General features: G+C 52.4%; 1 protein-coding gene across 1 annotated transcript; it reads right to left on the bottom strand.

Annotated features, from left to right (window-relative positions):
• Positions 1-1,126: 1,126 nt before the first annotated feature.
• Positions 1,127-15,300, bottom strand: ITIH3 (inter-alpha-trypsin inhibitor heavy chain 3). Its single transcript, XM_012804985.2, has 22 exons — positions 15,177-15,300; positions 14,523-14,543; positions 13,568-13,734; positions 13,380-13,484; positions 12,986-13,148; positions 12,358-12,471; positions 11,229-11,354; positions 10,889-11,005; positions 10,492-10,660; positions 9,786-9,911; positions 9,210-9,391; positions 7,906-8,091; positions 7,635-7,774; positions 6,764-6,918; positions 5,998-6,018; positions 4,344-4,376; positions 4,038-4,073; positions 3,767-3,880; positions 3,079-3,283; positions 2,238-2,410; positions 1,929-2,040; positions 1,127-1,367 (listed from the first exon to the last, which is right to left on the bottom strand). The coding sequence occupies exons 1-22, from the start codon at positions 15,267-15,269 to the stop codon at positions 1,238-1,240; spliced, it is 2,688 nt and encodes an 895-aa protein (XP_012660439.1). The 5' UTR covers positions 15,270-15,300; the 3' UTR covers positions 1,127-1,237.
• Positions 15,301-15,598: the final 298 nt, after the last annotated feature.

The following is a 15,598-nucleotide window of genomic DNA, read 5'->3' as shown; positions in this document are numbered from 1 at the left end:
GATAGAAGATGTCATTTTTAGGATTTAGGCAGAGAGGGGTAATCAGTTCTGCTCTGTGGAAAGCTCTTTCTGGGAGGCAATAAGAGAGGCAAGGAGACCAGGAAGGGACAGTTTCAGTTGTCTAGGTAGGAGAGGGTTGTCCAGACTGAAGATCTCTCAGATTCAGAGTCCCTTCTGTAGGAATCTCTCTCTGAACCCCAGCCCCATCCCAGATTCAATGAGAGGGTACGTACAGCAAGTGGTCACTATAAGGTGAAATTGCAAGATACCAGAGATGCCTGACCCAGCTAAAGGCAGAGTTGAGTACTTGAACATAGAAATTGGATTACTAAATTGTGTGCCCTCAGATCCTGGCCCAGGGTACTGTGTTTATCTGCTGAATCAATGGATGGGTGGATGGACAGATGATTGGAAAGATGGATGGATGGTAGGATTGGTAAGTGGATGGATGGTTGATGGAAGGACAGACAGATGGGTAGATGGATGGATAGATGGATGAGCAGGGGAGCAAATGGCTGGATAGTGAATGGGTGGGTGGGTGGGTGAAAGGATGGATGGGTGAGTGGATGAATGGATGGATGGATGGATGGATGGATGGATGGGTGAGTAGATGGATGGATGGGTGAGTAGATGGATGGTGGGTGTATGAGGGCACAAATGGAGAGGTGGATGACATCCTCACTTAGATGTGGGCTGTGTGTGCTCTAGAGCAGCGGTTCTCAACCTGTGGGTTGCGACCCCTTTGGACTGTATTAAAGGTTTGTAGCATTAGGAAGGTTGAGAACCACTGCCCTAGAGCACTTTCTACTTCTGAAGGTCCTGATAGGAGATCCTGAGCCACATCCCTGTACTTTTCTTATGACCTTCCTGAACTCTGAAATGCACTCAACCCTTTCTGACTTCTCACAGTCCTTTTGCTCCAAAGTCAATTATTGATTTTTCTTTCCCAAAGTATCATACATCTGACTGCCCATAGTACCAAACCTAACCAATTCTCTTAGCTATGTCAGTTAAGAGGCCCAAGAAGTTGCCTTCCCACCAGCTATCTCCTCCTTTGGGCTGTGTAGGGACCCACCTGCCTGCTTCCTGGAGCAGAGGCTTATGAAGGCACGTAGAGGCTGGCAGCTTTCTGGTTTCAACTCTGAGCTTTATTGTCCCGGCCCCTCCCACAGGGCCCATTATGCACCCCTATTCCAGATGCAGGAAAGGCATTTTCCACAAGAGCTGGTGTGTCTATTTAAAACAGGTTGGGCACAATGTAGTCAGTGTGGACACCATCAATCAGCCCTTCCCCATTGTTGTGGACAAACCAGCAGGCGACCTTCATGCCGACACTGATATCCTTTCTGTAGTCTTTCTGGTAGCCCCTAGGAAAAAGAAGAGAGATGCTATGATAGATAGGGTGGACAAGATGGCTGCTATGGCCATTGATCTGAAGTCGAAAAAGGATGTGAAGTTGGTGATTCTAAGAGCACAGAATTCTTTGGTCAAGAATGAATTTACATGGGCGGCCCCTCTGGCTCAGTGAGTAGGGCGCCAGCCCCATATACTGAGGGTGGCAGGTTTGAACCTGGCCCCGGCCAAACTGCAACAAAAAAATAGCTGGGCATTGTGGCAGGTGCCTGCAGTCCCAGCTACTTGGAGGCTGAGGCAAGAGAATCGCCTAAGCCCAAGAGTTGGAAGTTGCTGTGAGCAGTGATGCCACAGCACTCTACCAAGGGTGATAAAGTAAGACTGACTCTGTCTCAAAAAAAAAAAAAAGAATGAGTTTACATGATTACTGTTTCCATGTTTGGGGTATTCCTTGATTAGGAGGAGCCTAGAGGTGACCAAGAACTCAAAGAAAAACAAGAGTACCTCATAGAAGGCAAGAGCCCAGCAGGAAAATGTGCCTCTGCAGAGTAAGCATGTCAAAGGAGCCACCTCACCTGGTGACAGTCAGCAGATGGTTCTTCACCACCATGGTTGCCTCTGGCTTTGTAGGGTCAGAGCCTGGGTGGATGTCAGACACTTTAAAGTCAAAAGGGTGGAAGAATTGCCCTGGGAATAAAAAGGTTCACACTGTCAGCCCCTGGCCATTGGATGGACAGCATGGCCCCTGGCCTTTCAGGGTTGATACAAAGGCTGAATGGGGTGTTGTGAGCTGGGTAGAATGCCTAGGGAACCCTTGTGCTTGTCTTTCCCATGTCTTTGGGCTGCTATCTGGCCCAAACATCCTGCAGTCTGATATTCCATACCTAGAAGGCCATGTGTCTGTGCTGACATGCGGTGACTGTCCACGACATAGAAGCCTAGAAAGTCCTGGTGGATGGGATGTTTCTTCCACACCTGGTGCAGGACAACCACAAAGGTAACCCCATCTCCAAAGGAGACCACCATGTTCTTCTTCCTGTTGATGGTCACAGACAGCCTACGAGAGAAGAGGTGGTCAGCAGGTGGCTGTGGGGACCAGGGGCCATGACATTCAGCACCTGAATCAAGGGCATCTGGGCAGGGCCTTCCTTGCACAGGGCACCCAAAACTCTGTGGACTCTTGACTTTAAAACTCTGTGGACTCCAAGAACTATCTCAGGAGTGTTGGAAAGAAGGTGTCTTGTGTATGCTGTCTATGACCTCCACTAAGTGGATCCTTGCTCCTCCATAAGCAGGAATCTGGAGGCCTGGGGCACAGCCCCTGCTCAGTTGCTGACCTCCTGTTTGACCCTAGGCAGGTCTTACCCCTCTCTGGGCCTCAGTCGGGGGTAGCACTGCTACCCTGCCACTAGGCTCCGGGGCATCTGATGACATAGAAGAGGCTGAGAAGTTTGCACACTAACAAGTTGAGCCATATAGATGCAGATGGGGATTATTGTTGTTACCACCTAATGCTTTGCCCAATCAGACTTCTCTTTGAGCTACTTCTCTGTCCAGCTACCATTCTGGCTCTGATGGGGGTCCCAGGGATTTGTCACCCTCCCCTTTGGCAGGAAACTGACCTCTGAGGCAACCAGTCTTTCCTGGGATTTGTCCAGATTCCTCCAGAACTCCCTTAGCCTCTCAAGCCGTGCCACCCCTTATGGACCTAGTAGGAGACCTTACCCATCCTGTGTGATGGTGACGGTGTCCAACCAGCTGAAAGTGCTTGATACTGCTCCATTCCACAAGGTGATCTTCTCTGTCGTCACCTCAATCTGGAGGTCCATATGAGCACTGGCAATGCCCAGTTTTCCAAAGTAAGTCTTTCTGGTCTTGGAGTCAGGGCTGCCTCTCTTGTCACCAATGATCTGCCCATTAACTGTGAGACCTGCCAGAGAAGCAGGGCAGGGAGAGAGACCAGTGAGGACTTCTGAGTCCAAGATGGTCTTTGAGGTATACCTCCCCCTTCAGCCAGACCTGCTGAGAGGTAGCACAGTGGGAACACCATGGAGAGCCCAGAACATTGGCTCCCAACCCTGTCTGTTCCTAAACACCCTAGCTTTGGGCCATGCTGGCACATTGAGGATCTGCCCCTCACCTGAACCAAGTAGTGTTTTTCAGAGAAAAGTTATTTCCCAGACACAGACTGGGTCCTACACTCAGGCCCAGGTTTCCCATGCACCCTAACCATTTCTCCCATAGCCCTGGCACTGGGGACTTGGTGAGCCTGTGGCTTTGGACAGCTCCCCACCCGAGTGTATGGAGGTGGATAAATTTCTGGGCAGAGTAAGAACTGGTCCATGTGCACCCTGGGTGCTCCATACTCTCTCAGAAAGAACCCCTGGTCCCAGCATTAGATTGAAGTCCCCACCTGTGGCTGGGTCCTGAATGAGACGCAGCACCGTGCCTGGGTCTTCATCAATGTTGAAGCAGAGGGCATCATCTTTCTCGGGAACTTGTATGATGAAGTGAGGATCCCCATCCACTGGGAGCACATCAGAGAAGAGGCTGCTCCTGGGGCCTCTTTCTATGCCTGGGACCTCCCCAGCCTCCTAGCCCTCATAGGCTGAACTCCTAGACAGCCAGGATTGCTGTGTCTAGGACCCTGACCCTTCCCCCCAGGGAGGAGCCAGGGAACTCACCATAGTAGTAGGGGTTTGGAGAAGACAGGTAACTGGCTGTGGATACAAATGGGGTTAGGGCTGAGCTAAGCTAGTAGTCCTAGATAGGTGCCAGGACTCCTACCCTAAATTTGGTCCACACCTCTCCCCTTCCTGCCCTCTAATGCTCTTGCACCCACACCCCATCTCATCCCCAGTTTCTTTAGGACACATTGCCCATCTCCCTCTCCCAGAGTGCTGATTCAGAAAAGACCACTGAAGGGAATGGGGCAGAGTCAACCTCTGAGCTGTGGACAGGGAGGGCTGCTGCAACCAAAATATACTCACTTGAGTAGGGCCAGGAGGGGGTCACAGATGTATCTAAAAGAAACCAAAGGACATTTGTGAGCAGGCTCTAGAGATTCTCTCTCCCACAACTCTGCCTTCTGTCTTGGGGCTACTCGTCCCAAGGCTACAAGACCCCAACTCTAACAGATAGAGGTGGATATATGACTCCAAAGCTTAGGCTTTAGAAATGGGGTCACGCCCAGGGAACTTCTTTATAAGGCTGGCGGCAATAGGAGTAGAATTTATGTGCTAGGGGCAGGGCATTTTTATGCATCTAAGATGCAAGCCATTAAGTTGTCAGCTCCTCTCTCTCTTTTTTTTTTTTTTTTTTTTTTTTGAGACAGAGTCTCACTCTGTTGTGGCATCATAGCTCACAACAACCTCAAACTCTTGGATTTGAGCAATCCTCTTGCCTTAGACCCCTGGGTAGCTGGAACTACAGGAGTCTGGCACATTTCTATTTTAGTAGAGATGGGTGTCACTCCTGCTCAGGCTGGTCTTAATCTGAACTCAAGCAATCCACCTGCGAGTCCTAGGATTACCAGTGTGAGTCACCATGCCCAGCCAGCTTCTCTTTCTTGAGTAATGCTCACAGCAGACTCTGCCTCCATCCCTGGACTCCCTACCCCCTAGTTGGGGTGGGTAAGGTTCACAGATCTCTGTTGCTCCTTGGTAGTAAAACAGCCAGCCACACCCACATGCGCACACACATTCATGTGTATGTGCACATACACGCACACACACACACGTGCACTAGTCCATTTGTCAGGCTGTTTTGAGGGGAAAGTGACAAGCCAGAGCTCCAATTGTAGATGAAGACGGGTCAGGTCAATAGGGACTGGGAAGACTCTGTCCAGTGGTCGGAGTTGTAGGGGTAAGGTTCCAACTTTAACAGGGAGACAGAGCACTGTGATCCCTAGCAATTGCCAGCAAGGTTCCTGGCCTACGTCTCAGCTTAGCCACCTACTAAGTCCTTTAGCAAACAGAGCTAACTGCCTCGTGTCTCAGTTTCCTCACTTTCAAATGGGACTCATAAGCCAAGCACAGTGGCTCATGCCTGTAATCCTAGCATACTGGGAGGCTGAGGTAGGTGGATTGCTTGAGCTCAGGCGTTCAAAACCAGCCTGAGTTAGGGCAAGACCCTATCTCTACTAAAAATAGAAAAACTAGCCAGGAGTTACAGCAGGTGCTTGTAGTCCCAGCTACTTGAGGAGAAATGCAGGAGGCAGGAGAAATGCTTGAGTCCAAGAGTTAGAGGTTTCTGTCAGCTATGATGATGCCATGGCACTCTAGCCTGAGCAACAGAGTGAGACTCTGTCCCACAAAAAGAGGTAGGGTGGGGAGGGGAATGGTAAAAAGACCCTCTTGGAGGGTTGCTGTGGGTTAGTGAAGTGTAAGTGGCTGATGTGCAGGTCTCAGAACATTCTCATACTGACAGTTTCTCCTTGGGCATGGGAAGCCACCCCCATCCAACTGACAAGGACTCCAAGGCTCAGAGAGGGACAGTGTCATGACTGGGCGGTACAGCTGAACCTGAGCCCAGGTGTCCTGAGGCTCTCCCTGGGTGAGTGTCCCAGCTTGCTTGAAAATGTTCCTCACTGCTCTCTCCTCTCTCTCCCATGATTTGACCACCCACCAACAGCCTCAAGTTTACCTTGTTTATCCACAGGTGCTTCTGTTAGGGAGAAAGAGGAGAAATGCATTAGGAGCCATAGACTACTGGTATCAGGGCCAATGGCAGTGGCCGGAGCAGGGGCCAGAGCTTGTGGCCTGGCCATCCAGCCCCAGGCTATGGGCCTTGCAGCAGCCAGCTGTGCTCTACCCATGGCGTGTCCCTGGAAGCAAGAGCTCCTGCAAACCAGAGGCCTGGCCTGGCCTGGCCTGGCCCAGCTCCTTACCTCCCACGCCTTCCAACCCCCACATATACCCTGTGCCCAGCTGCACTGGGCATTTGGGACCCCTTGTTGTGTAGGGTGGCATCGGTTCTGGCTAAGGAGACTTGGTCTCAGCCTCCAGATCTCAGGGCCTCTTCCTCTCATAATCCCTAGTGCCTGGTAGCCTGCTCCAGTCTTAACTTTTAGATTGGAAGAGCTTCCTCTTGTCTAACTAAGCCCTTCCGTGCTTCAGCCTAAGCCCTCTTCCTTGTAATGGCCCCCAGGCAGAGTGCTCCCTTTATTCACATCGTTCTAGTGAAGCAGAGGCTTCCATTCACCCCACGCCCCACTATCCATGCTGATTGCTTCACTCTCTCCACACCATCTTCACAGGCCCTTGGCTAGTTTTTCTTTGGCTTCCCCTGAACCTGCCCATCTCTGGCAGCTCTGGCTCTTCCTAACCTGACCCACTCCTCTGCTGGGCACCCAGGGCCCAGGAACCTAGAGGGAGGGCTCCTGGTTCTGGCTTCTATGCCCTATGCCCACCTTCCCCAAGCTTGTCAGCAATGGCATCCATATCTTCATTGTCCTCAGGCTTGGTCACCACCATGGAGGTCAGTGGAGTTACAAAGTGGTACTTGAGGGACAGGTCCAGGGCTTGGGCTGTGAGATTCTCCTTCTGCTCGCCATGGGCATTCTTGCTGTGAAGACAGGGATTCAGGAGGGTCAGCCCATAGGATAGCTCCCTGCCTACCTCCTTTGGATTGGCTTCTAGAAGCAGACCAGGAGCCCCAAGGCAGCCAGGAACCCCTTTTCCACCTCCCTCAGGGTGGAGCCCACCAGGGTTCAGGAAAGACTGATTCACCAGCTCCCTGGGGAATGTGGACAAGCCCTGCTTCTTCTCTGGGCCTCAGTTTTCCCACCTATGAGATGTAAGGAGATGCAATGAAACGTTTATGATGTCTGTGTGCTGAATACTCAGCATAGCCAGATCCCGTGCTGGGGCTTGCAGGCTTACCCCACCTGAATGGTCACTGACAGTGTCCTCTGGGAGCTAAGGGCTGGGGCTCCAGACCTCAGTTCCAATCAGCCTCACCATCCTAGGCCATGCTGAGTGTGGGGAGCAGGGTGCAAAGGCCCGCCCTCCCCTTGAGGCCTACTCCAGGGCTGTTGGCCATGGTGATAGCCCACTTGTGCCTCAGGGGGACAGTGGAGAGTGGAAACACAGGTTCCTTACAGACTATTCTGCAAACAGTTCCTAGGGCTAGGCCAAGGAGAGGGCATGACAGCTGGGACTGAGTGGGAGGAGTGCCCTTCCCTGGGCTATGGCTGTGTCCACCTCCTCTGAGCTCTCTCAGAGCACAGAGGCACAGGGGCAGGTATGTGTAGGCACCGGGCAGTGCCGGGCCTGGCTCACCGCTTCTCCAGCAGCTGCTCAATGGTGAGGTAGGCCCAGAGCCGCTCAATGTAGTTCCCAAAAATGTAGTCCTGCTCCTGCAGGGCCTTTTCCATCTCCTTCATGTCCACATCCTCTGTGAAGGTCAGGTCATTGATGGCCTGGGGCAGAGGTGGAGGAGGTGAGGGCCCAGGTTTGGGGTTGCCACTACTGGGCTGTCAGCCAAGAGGCTGGAGTCCTAGTGGTGCTGGTTCCCCTGCCCTACCACACTCTAGGCCCCAGCCCCACTCACCCCATGGCCTTTCACATCAGCCTTAAAGCTGTTCATGTGCTCGTCCACTAGGCGCCCTGCCACCACAATCTCAGAGCCATCATAGAAGTGGTGGTAACTGTTCTGGGTGAGGTCTAGGATGGCATTCTCTGGGTACTCCACCTCCACGCCCGTCAGCAGTGGGTTGGCTACTTCCTCATAGAAGCCCTGGAGTGCAACATGGGTGGGATGGGTTGGTTGGGTCCAGGGCAGGCTCGGAGAGGTCTGGGGTAGGTGGATCCCCTAATGTTGCAGCATGGCATCAGTCCTCCAGGCTGGATTTTAAGTCCTACCTGGCAGTCCTGATTGGGCCCTTCAGTCTGCAGGAGCCCTCCCTGCCCCCAGGTAGACACTAAGAAGGGTAGAAAGAAAAAGCAGAGCTCTCAGCACCTAGAAAGTATTTAAGGGATGTCTGTTGGAGTGACAGCGAGGAGGAAAGGAAGAAAGGTGGACTAGAGAAGGTGACAGGGGCAGTGAGCATAGTCAGGAGACAGGTGGAGGAGGCCATGGGAGGCCCCTGCAGACGTGGAGGTGCCACGCACTGCCAGATTCAGCAAACCAAATTATGGGACATGCTGTTAAATTGAATGTCGGATAAATAGCAAAGTTTTCTCAGTGTAAGTCTATCTGTTGTGGGTTGAATTGTGTACTCCTAAAATTTAACCTTATTTGGAGATCAGGTATCCAAAATAAAGTCATTAGGGTGAGTCCTAATCCAATATGGCTGGGGTCCTCATAAAAAGGAGACATTGGACACAGGCTCAGAGAGAGATGTGTGTGTAGATACAGGGAGAAGATGACCATCAGAAGCCAAGGAAAGAAGTGTAGAACAGTCCCTTCTGCTCTGGGCCTCTTAGATACCGTCAAAGGGAAACAACCCACTGACACACTGATGGGGACTTCCAGCCTCCAGAAGTGGGAGAGAATACATTTCTGCTGTTTAAGCCACTCAGTCTGTGGTACTTTGCTATGGCCACCCCGGGAAACTTACAATGTCCTATGCACTATTAGAGGCATGTTTACACTGGGAAAGAATCTGCCCTTTATCAGCTATTCATATTTAACCCTACGCCCTATATTTAACCTGACAATCCTGAAGAAACAGGTCTGTTTTGAGTAGCTCCAGGACAAAATTGGAACCATTATTGATGGGTAAGAGGCAGTCAGAGGGAGATTTCAACCCAAGAGGAAGCTCTAACTAATAACTGAAATTGTTACCTGGTGGAAAAGCTGCCTGAGGAAGTAGTGAGCGCCTCGTTCCTGGAAGTGTGCAAGACAAGGCTTACCTGCAACTGCAAGTCGGCATCAGAATCCTCATAAATGCGCCGGGCAACCCCGTGGTTCTCCAGGGCCATAGCCTCCAGGAAATTATAATTCAGATTGTTGCCAAAGCCAAGGTTATACAAGGGGAACTTGCCCCCGATGGCATTCCTCACATTCTCTTGGATTTTTTCAGGTCTTGACACACCTGTAGAAGGGGATGTTCTGGGAACCATCTGGACCAGCTCAGTCTGGAGAAAACTGACTCCTGCACATGTAGAGCTGGCGAAGTCATGGCCACAGGCCCTTTTCGGGACAGATGGTGGGGTGCCCAGCAGAGAAAGGCTGGACCCTGCCCTTGAAGGGCTCACAGATAATGGAAGGCCACCCTGCAGAGAAAGGCTGGACCCTGCCCTTGAAGGGCTCACAGATAATGGAAGACCACCCTGCAGAGAAAGGCTGGACCCTGCCCTTGAAGGGCTCACAGATAATGGAAGACCCTGGGAAGTGCTGCCCGAGTTCTCCCAGTGAGCCAGCTACAGAGCCGGGAGCAGCAGTCAGGCACTCCTACTTTAGGTCAGAGCTACACCTGCCCTCCTCACCAACATTGGCGTCCCCGTCGGTCAGCATGATGACAATGGACGTGCTCCTCTCTGGGACTACATGCGCCTCCCGAGCCTGGTTCAACATACTGATGCCCGTCAGCAGACCGTCGTTGATGTTGGTCACTGGGAAACAGACACAGACAGCACTGTGGGAGGGTGTCCTCAGGGTGCCAGGGTGCGGGGAGGCTGGAGTGGAGCAGGCCAGGACTGCTGGCCCTGCTCGTGTGCCCCAGGACCCTGAGTGCCTGCACAACATGGTGCTCAGCAAGCACTGACTGGATGGGTCAGTGAGGGAACAAACACAGGATTTATGCATCCAAATGGGGATGGAGGGGCTGCCAGAGGGTCAAAGCAATGGGGATTGTAAATGCCATTTGGAAAACAGTCCAAAGGCCTCTCAGCCCCTCTCGCTGGAAGGAGATGGGAGGGGTGTAGATGTCACATACAATTTTCCCTTAGAAATGAGGCCAAGAAGGGTTCACTGGGCCTTGCTGGGCACCAGGACTATGTGTTAGAAAAGGGAAAGAATGGGTTTCCGTAGACCACAGAGATGCCACCCCATACTCCTGCCTTTAAGGCTGAGGACTGTCCACTCCCACCTCTACTGGCCTGAGACCAGCAGAGTCTCCACCCCATGAGGAGAGAAGCAGCTCTCAGGGCAGAGGGGAGCCGCCAGGAGATGCATCTGTGCCGCTGCTCTTACAGCCTGTGCTTCTCATATTCCTCACAAATGCCCTGGCCTCCTGGAGGTTCTCAGCAGTGGCTTGGACTAAGCTCTCTTTCCAGGTGTCCACATGTCCACTGAACAGGATGAAATTCAGGTAGTCCTCTTCTTTCATATCATCCAGGATTTTGAGAAGGGCATCTTTCGTCTGGGGAAGAGAGAGGTGAGCAGATGGGAAGGGAAAAAGCCGCAGCAGAGACTGCTGGAGCCTATGTCCTATGCAGCGGGCCGCCACAGAAGTGGGCAGAGGCCTCCAGCCTTATTCTATCCTGTTCCCTTTCATTTACTCCAAATATCAGCTTTTTTCACTTAAACAAAATCTCTTCTTCCCCCATTCCCCAATCTCCAGTTCTGCCTCTTGTGCTAAGGAGGGTACCTGCTTTAATTTCCGGCCTTCCATGGAGCCACTGATATCAATCACAAAGACCACGTTCTTGGGCACCACTGGAAGGCCTTGAGGTGCAAAGAAGTGCACAAAGTAGCCGTTGACTATCTGAAAAGGGGAAAAGGAGACAGGAGCCACGTCTGTCCCTTTACCAATACCATACTGATGACTCTTGGAGATAGAAGCCAGATATTTACCAGCCCAAGCAAAAGATGTTCCTTTCCCACCCTCTCTGGGCCACTGCACAAAGGTTCTGGGCCAGATGCAGCTGCAGCCTTGCCCCTCACCAGCCCTCTCCCCACCGTGATAGCTAATGGACCAGCCCGGATACCTGTACATTGGCTGGAGACTCTCTGTTCACGTCATAGGTGATGGTGAAATCTCCATTGAGGAGGGAGTCTGTACAGTTTGAGCATGAACGCTGCTGGTCCATGGTGGGCTTAAAGGACACGTGACCCTGAGGGACAGTGATGGAGGATGTCGCTCAGCTTGCCCGGGCCCTACCCACCAGCAGATCTCAGCTTGCAGTAGCCCTCTGCCCCACAGGCCCTTCCTGGTATCCGAGGAGCCCTCGGGTGGGCCCTGCAGAAGCCAGCAGCCCTGAGTGTGTGCTCCTCAGGTCTCGCCTGGTAAGTCCAGAATGCCTGGGGTTATTGTTTACATAAACATTTATTTGTCCACCTCCCACTTCCACTATGGTCCCTGGAATAGCTGGTGGCCTCGGGGACTAAAGTCAACCACCCAGCACCAACAGTGAAGTTCTTTTTAATCTTTTTCCCCTCAGTGTGGAGTCAGTCCTCTAACCTGTAAACAGGAACAATACCACTGCCTTGTCCACTTCCCAAGGTGGGACAGTCCCCCCTTCCCCCATTACAGCTGAGGCCCCAGTTCCTCTGGAAGGTTATTATCAGCACCCTTCTGCCTTCAGCATCTTCACTCCTGATTAGGGTGACCAGATTCTAACATTTGTAAGGTGGGACAACATGGCGCAGGCGCGGCAGGGGATGGCGCCGGGCAGGGCCTGACAACAAGGCAAACTTTGATAAGCAGTTCTCGATAATCACTTCTCAGCAATTATTTATTACAGTTTAACATTATAAAATTAACAAAAATAATATAAAACTCATATTCTGGCGAAATAGCCATATGGCGGCCCAAAACCATATATTCCTTTCTTGTTCTCCAGCCCGTTCGTGCATTCTTTCCAAAAATCGGGACTTTTTTAAAACGCCATGGGACACGGGACAAATTGTTGAAAAGCGGGACTGTCCCACCAAAATCGGGACGTCTGGTCACCCTACTCCTGATCCAAGTGGGCAAGGAGGAAGGCAAGGGTTGTAGATTGATCTCTCCCCACCCCAACACACACACGCTTGCCTCAGCCAGCATGGGCTAGTCTTGTCCTGCTAAGGTCAGTGTCCCCGCCCTCTATTGCCAGATCTGAGAGGCATTTATATCACCTTTTTCCCTGAAAAGGACTTGGTGAGGGCGCTGCCCAAGATGTCATTGGTGATGAAAGAGGCCTCAGCGTCCAACATGCTGATGCCCTGGGGTTCGAAGATGTCTACCTCGATCTGAAATGGACAAAGTAAGGTGATGTCACTCAGTGACAGTGTAGAGGCTAGCTTCAAGGACAAGGCCAATGGGACTGAGATGCCTGTGATGATGCAGGGACCCTCTAGGGTAGTGCTGAGGGCCAAGCCTGTGTCTCCCACCAGGAATATGATCACACGGGCTTGTAGGAGGATGTGCTAACTCCAGAGTATTCCACCACAACTGTACATGCCCCCAGTTCTACCACGAAAGCATTTCCTTTCACTTTCAGCTTTAAGAGAGGTAAAATGCCCACATACTCACTTACGAGCAACGCAGAGACACCTGTGGTGTTGTCTTGGTGGGCCCAGCACCAAAGCTAGATCTGCCAAGTCCAGCCCAGCCTCCTCCCCTTGGCCCCAGCTGCTGTGGCCAAAACAGGGTAATTCCTCTGAGCCTCCTTAACTAAGCCAGGAGATCCTTGTCTGAGTCTGCCCACGGGTTCTTCCCTACACCCCCTGAAGTTTGTGTAGGAGCTGCAAGAGAGCTGATTACCTCAAAGTGTTTGACCAGTTGCTTGGGCTGGACCTTGAGGTACATCTCGTACTTGCCCTTGTGCCTCTTCAGCAGCTCCTCGTAGGTTAGCTCAAAGGTGACCTTGCTGCCTGCAGCCACATTGACTGAGACGGTGAACTTCTCTAGCTTCCTCCCAGAGGCCCTGAACCAAGAGCGAGGTAGTGACTATCCAAAGACTGCATGACTGCTTCAAAGATCATTGAAAAGATCCCTTGGCCCTGAGTTTAAACCCCTAGTGATTCTCAGATTCCACTTGGGACCCTATAAATATGGGTGCACTTTGCTATGACAATAATAATAGCTGTTCTTATTCGCAGCCCTGAAAGCCCTTGAAATCCAGACGTTCCCCTGAGTCCTGGGGGCATGCACATACTTGACTAAGCCAGCTGTCTTGCCCTGAGACACAGCCTTTTCATATTGCTTCTTGGCAGCTTCCTTCTCCTTGACGTTCCCAGGGTAGGTAATGCCATCGATAGTCCTGCAGGGAAAGAGAGTTTGGGGGGCTCACATCAGGCCAGATCTGCTCCCTGAGCCTAGAGCCAGAAGCCATGGGGTACCTACAGGGTGAAGTTGGTGATGAAGGCTGTCTTGGGTAGCTCCACATCAAAGGAAACCTCCTTGGCCACATCTGCACGGTTGACAGCTCTTGTGGTGACGACATTGTGAGCAAAGCGAGAAGTCACCTTGCTGCTAATTTTGGTACTGTAGACCTCGATGCCATCGACCACCTGAAGAAGAGGTGGTCAGGGATCACCCAGGCAGGGTCATTGGAGAACCAAGTCTGCAACCTGACCTCCTCCCTTCTAAGGTCTCCTGTGAAGGCTCTGAGGCCCCTGATATCCTCCCAGTCCCCACATTCCATGGACCACCGTTGGTCTGGTACCTGCTCTGTTTTGCAATATGTTTACACGTAGCTGCAGCCACTGAGGCCTTGTCCTGCCCCTCCCCTCACCCTGAGCTCCAACCATGCCCAGGTTTGCCTCAGAACACTCGCCCCTAGCTCTTCGTCCTCAAACCTCACAGTCCCTCTCACACACAGCCAGCAGCCTCCTGTGTCCTTCAGTAATTGCCAGAGTCTGTCTCCCAAACAGGAACTTATTCCCTGTGCCATGGGAATCCCTGGACACCTTCTTTCCAACAGTGGTATTGGCCTGAGGGGCTGTCGGGAGATCTCTGAGTTAAATAAAGATGTTTCGTGGGGCTAAGACAGGAACCGTGTCACTGTGTGTTCTCAGCCCTGTGCATAGGACCAGGTACCAATAGGTGTTTGTGGAAGAAAGGGATGCCTGGGATGGGGGCCCTCCTGGGCCTGTGTCCCATGAGGTGGGAGGGACTGTGGCTCTGGTGCTCTTTCCTCGGGGTCTTGTGCTAAGCAAGAGTCTGCCGGTGCAGGGTGCTGCCAGCTGTTTGCCAGTTGTGAGGGACTTGTCGTCATGGCCCACACCTTCAGCAGTTGGGCAACCAGCTCCATCCTATCCCTGCCCCACCTGGCCCTGATCCCAGTGAAAGTTCTTACCCCTTCCGGGAGGCTCCGTTTCTGTAAGAACAAAAACAAACAGAAGGGTCAGTCCAAAGCCAAGGCTACATGGCCTGGGAGCAGGCTCTGGACTGGGTACAGAGTTCAGCAGTGCCCCCTCTCCACGCAGTTATCTGAGGGCCCTCCCAGAGCCACACATCAGGGTAGGAAGGACTTTGAATAGATGGGGAAACTGAGGTCCAGAGAGGGACAGGTCTTCACATTACCCCCAGGAAATGGAGAAGGGGGATCCATATTGAGAGCTCTCTTTATGCCCACATACCCACCTCATTCTGCCTCTCACACTGCCTTTCCCTGGGCCCCAGGCCCCTTCAGCCTCCTCCCAGAGCACCCGCACTCTACAGGGCTCAACTCGGCGTTTCATAGAGGCCTCCCATTTGCCTAAGATGGGACCTTCAGCAAGGTGAGCCGTTCTGATGCATTGCTCATTTGACAGGTAGGGAAACCAAGGCCTGGGGGTTTTAAGAGCCTTGCCTAGGCCTAGATAGCAGGTTAATATAGGACTCAGTGGAGCCCAGTTCTCTCACTGCCCAGCCCTCTGCCTCCTCTCACCCCACTTAGAGGCCTTGCCCAGCGTGCTGCCTTCTGCCTTATGACAGTGAGACTCAGATGGTGAGGAGGGGACAGACTCACCCCCAGCAGCCGGAAGGGGCTTCTCGGAAAGCCAGAGGCCCCCAAACCAGACAGCAGAGCCAAGACCAGGCAGGGCCACCAAGCAGAAGCCATTGCTGAGCACACAGACCAGACCCACACTCCTTATATGAGCTGGCCTGGTGTTTTCCAAGCAGGGTCAGTGACCTAAAGTGAGTGGGAGGGGCAGGAAGCGGGAAGCTCCTCCGGGAAGCCAGGCGTGGGTGGAGTAGCGGGACCCTAGATGTGTGTCTGAAGGGGTCCCATTGGTCATTGTCAGCAGTGTTGGGGCTTCACCCCTGACAGGCTGGGGGACATGAAGGCTTCCAGGAAAGCAGAAGCTATGTATTGACAAAGGGGCCCTGGGACTCTCTGGGGTGGGTGATGGAGACACAGTATGGAACTGCATTTGGAGCAAATGGCAT

This window comes from Otolemur garnettii, unplaced genomic scaffold (assembly GCF_000181295.1).
Source record: "Otolemur garnettii isolate 467f Iridium unplaced genomic scaffold, OtoGar3 scaffold00032, whole genome shotgun sequence".
Taxonomy (NCBI): Eukaryota; Metazoa; Chordata; class Mammalia; order Primates; family Galagidae; genus Otolemur; species Otolemur garnettii.
This window is presented reverse-complemented; position numbering and strand designations above follow the sequence as displayed.

Coding starts and splice junctions, on each gene's coding strand:
- ITIH3 (XM_012804985.2), bottom strand. CDS start 15,269: ATGGCTTCTGCTTGGTGGCCCTGCCTGGTCTTGGCTCTGCTGTCTGGT. Junction 13,149..13,379: donor AAGACAGCTGGCTTAGTCAA/GTATGTGCATGC, acceptor CTCTTGGTTCAG/GGCCTCTGGGAGGAAGCTAG. Junction 11,006..11,228: donor AGTCTCCAGCCAATGTACAG/GTATCCGGGCTG, acceptor TCCCCTTTTCAG/ATAGTCAACGGCTACTTTGT.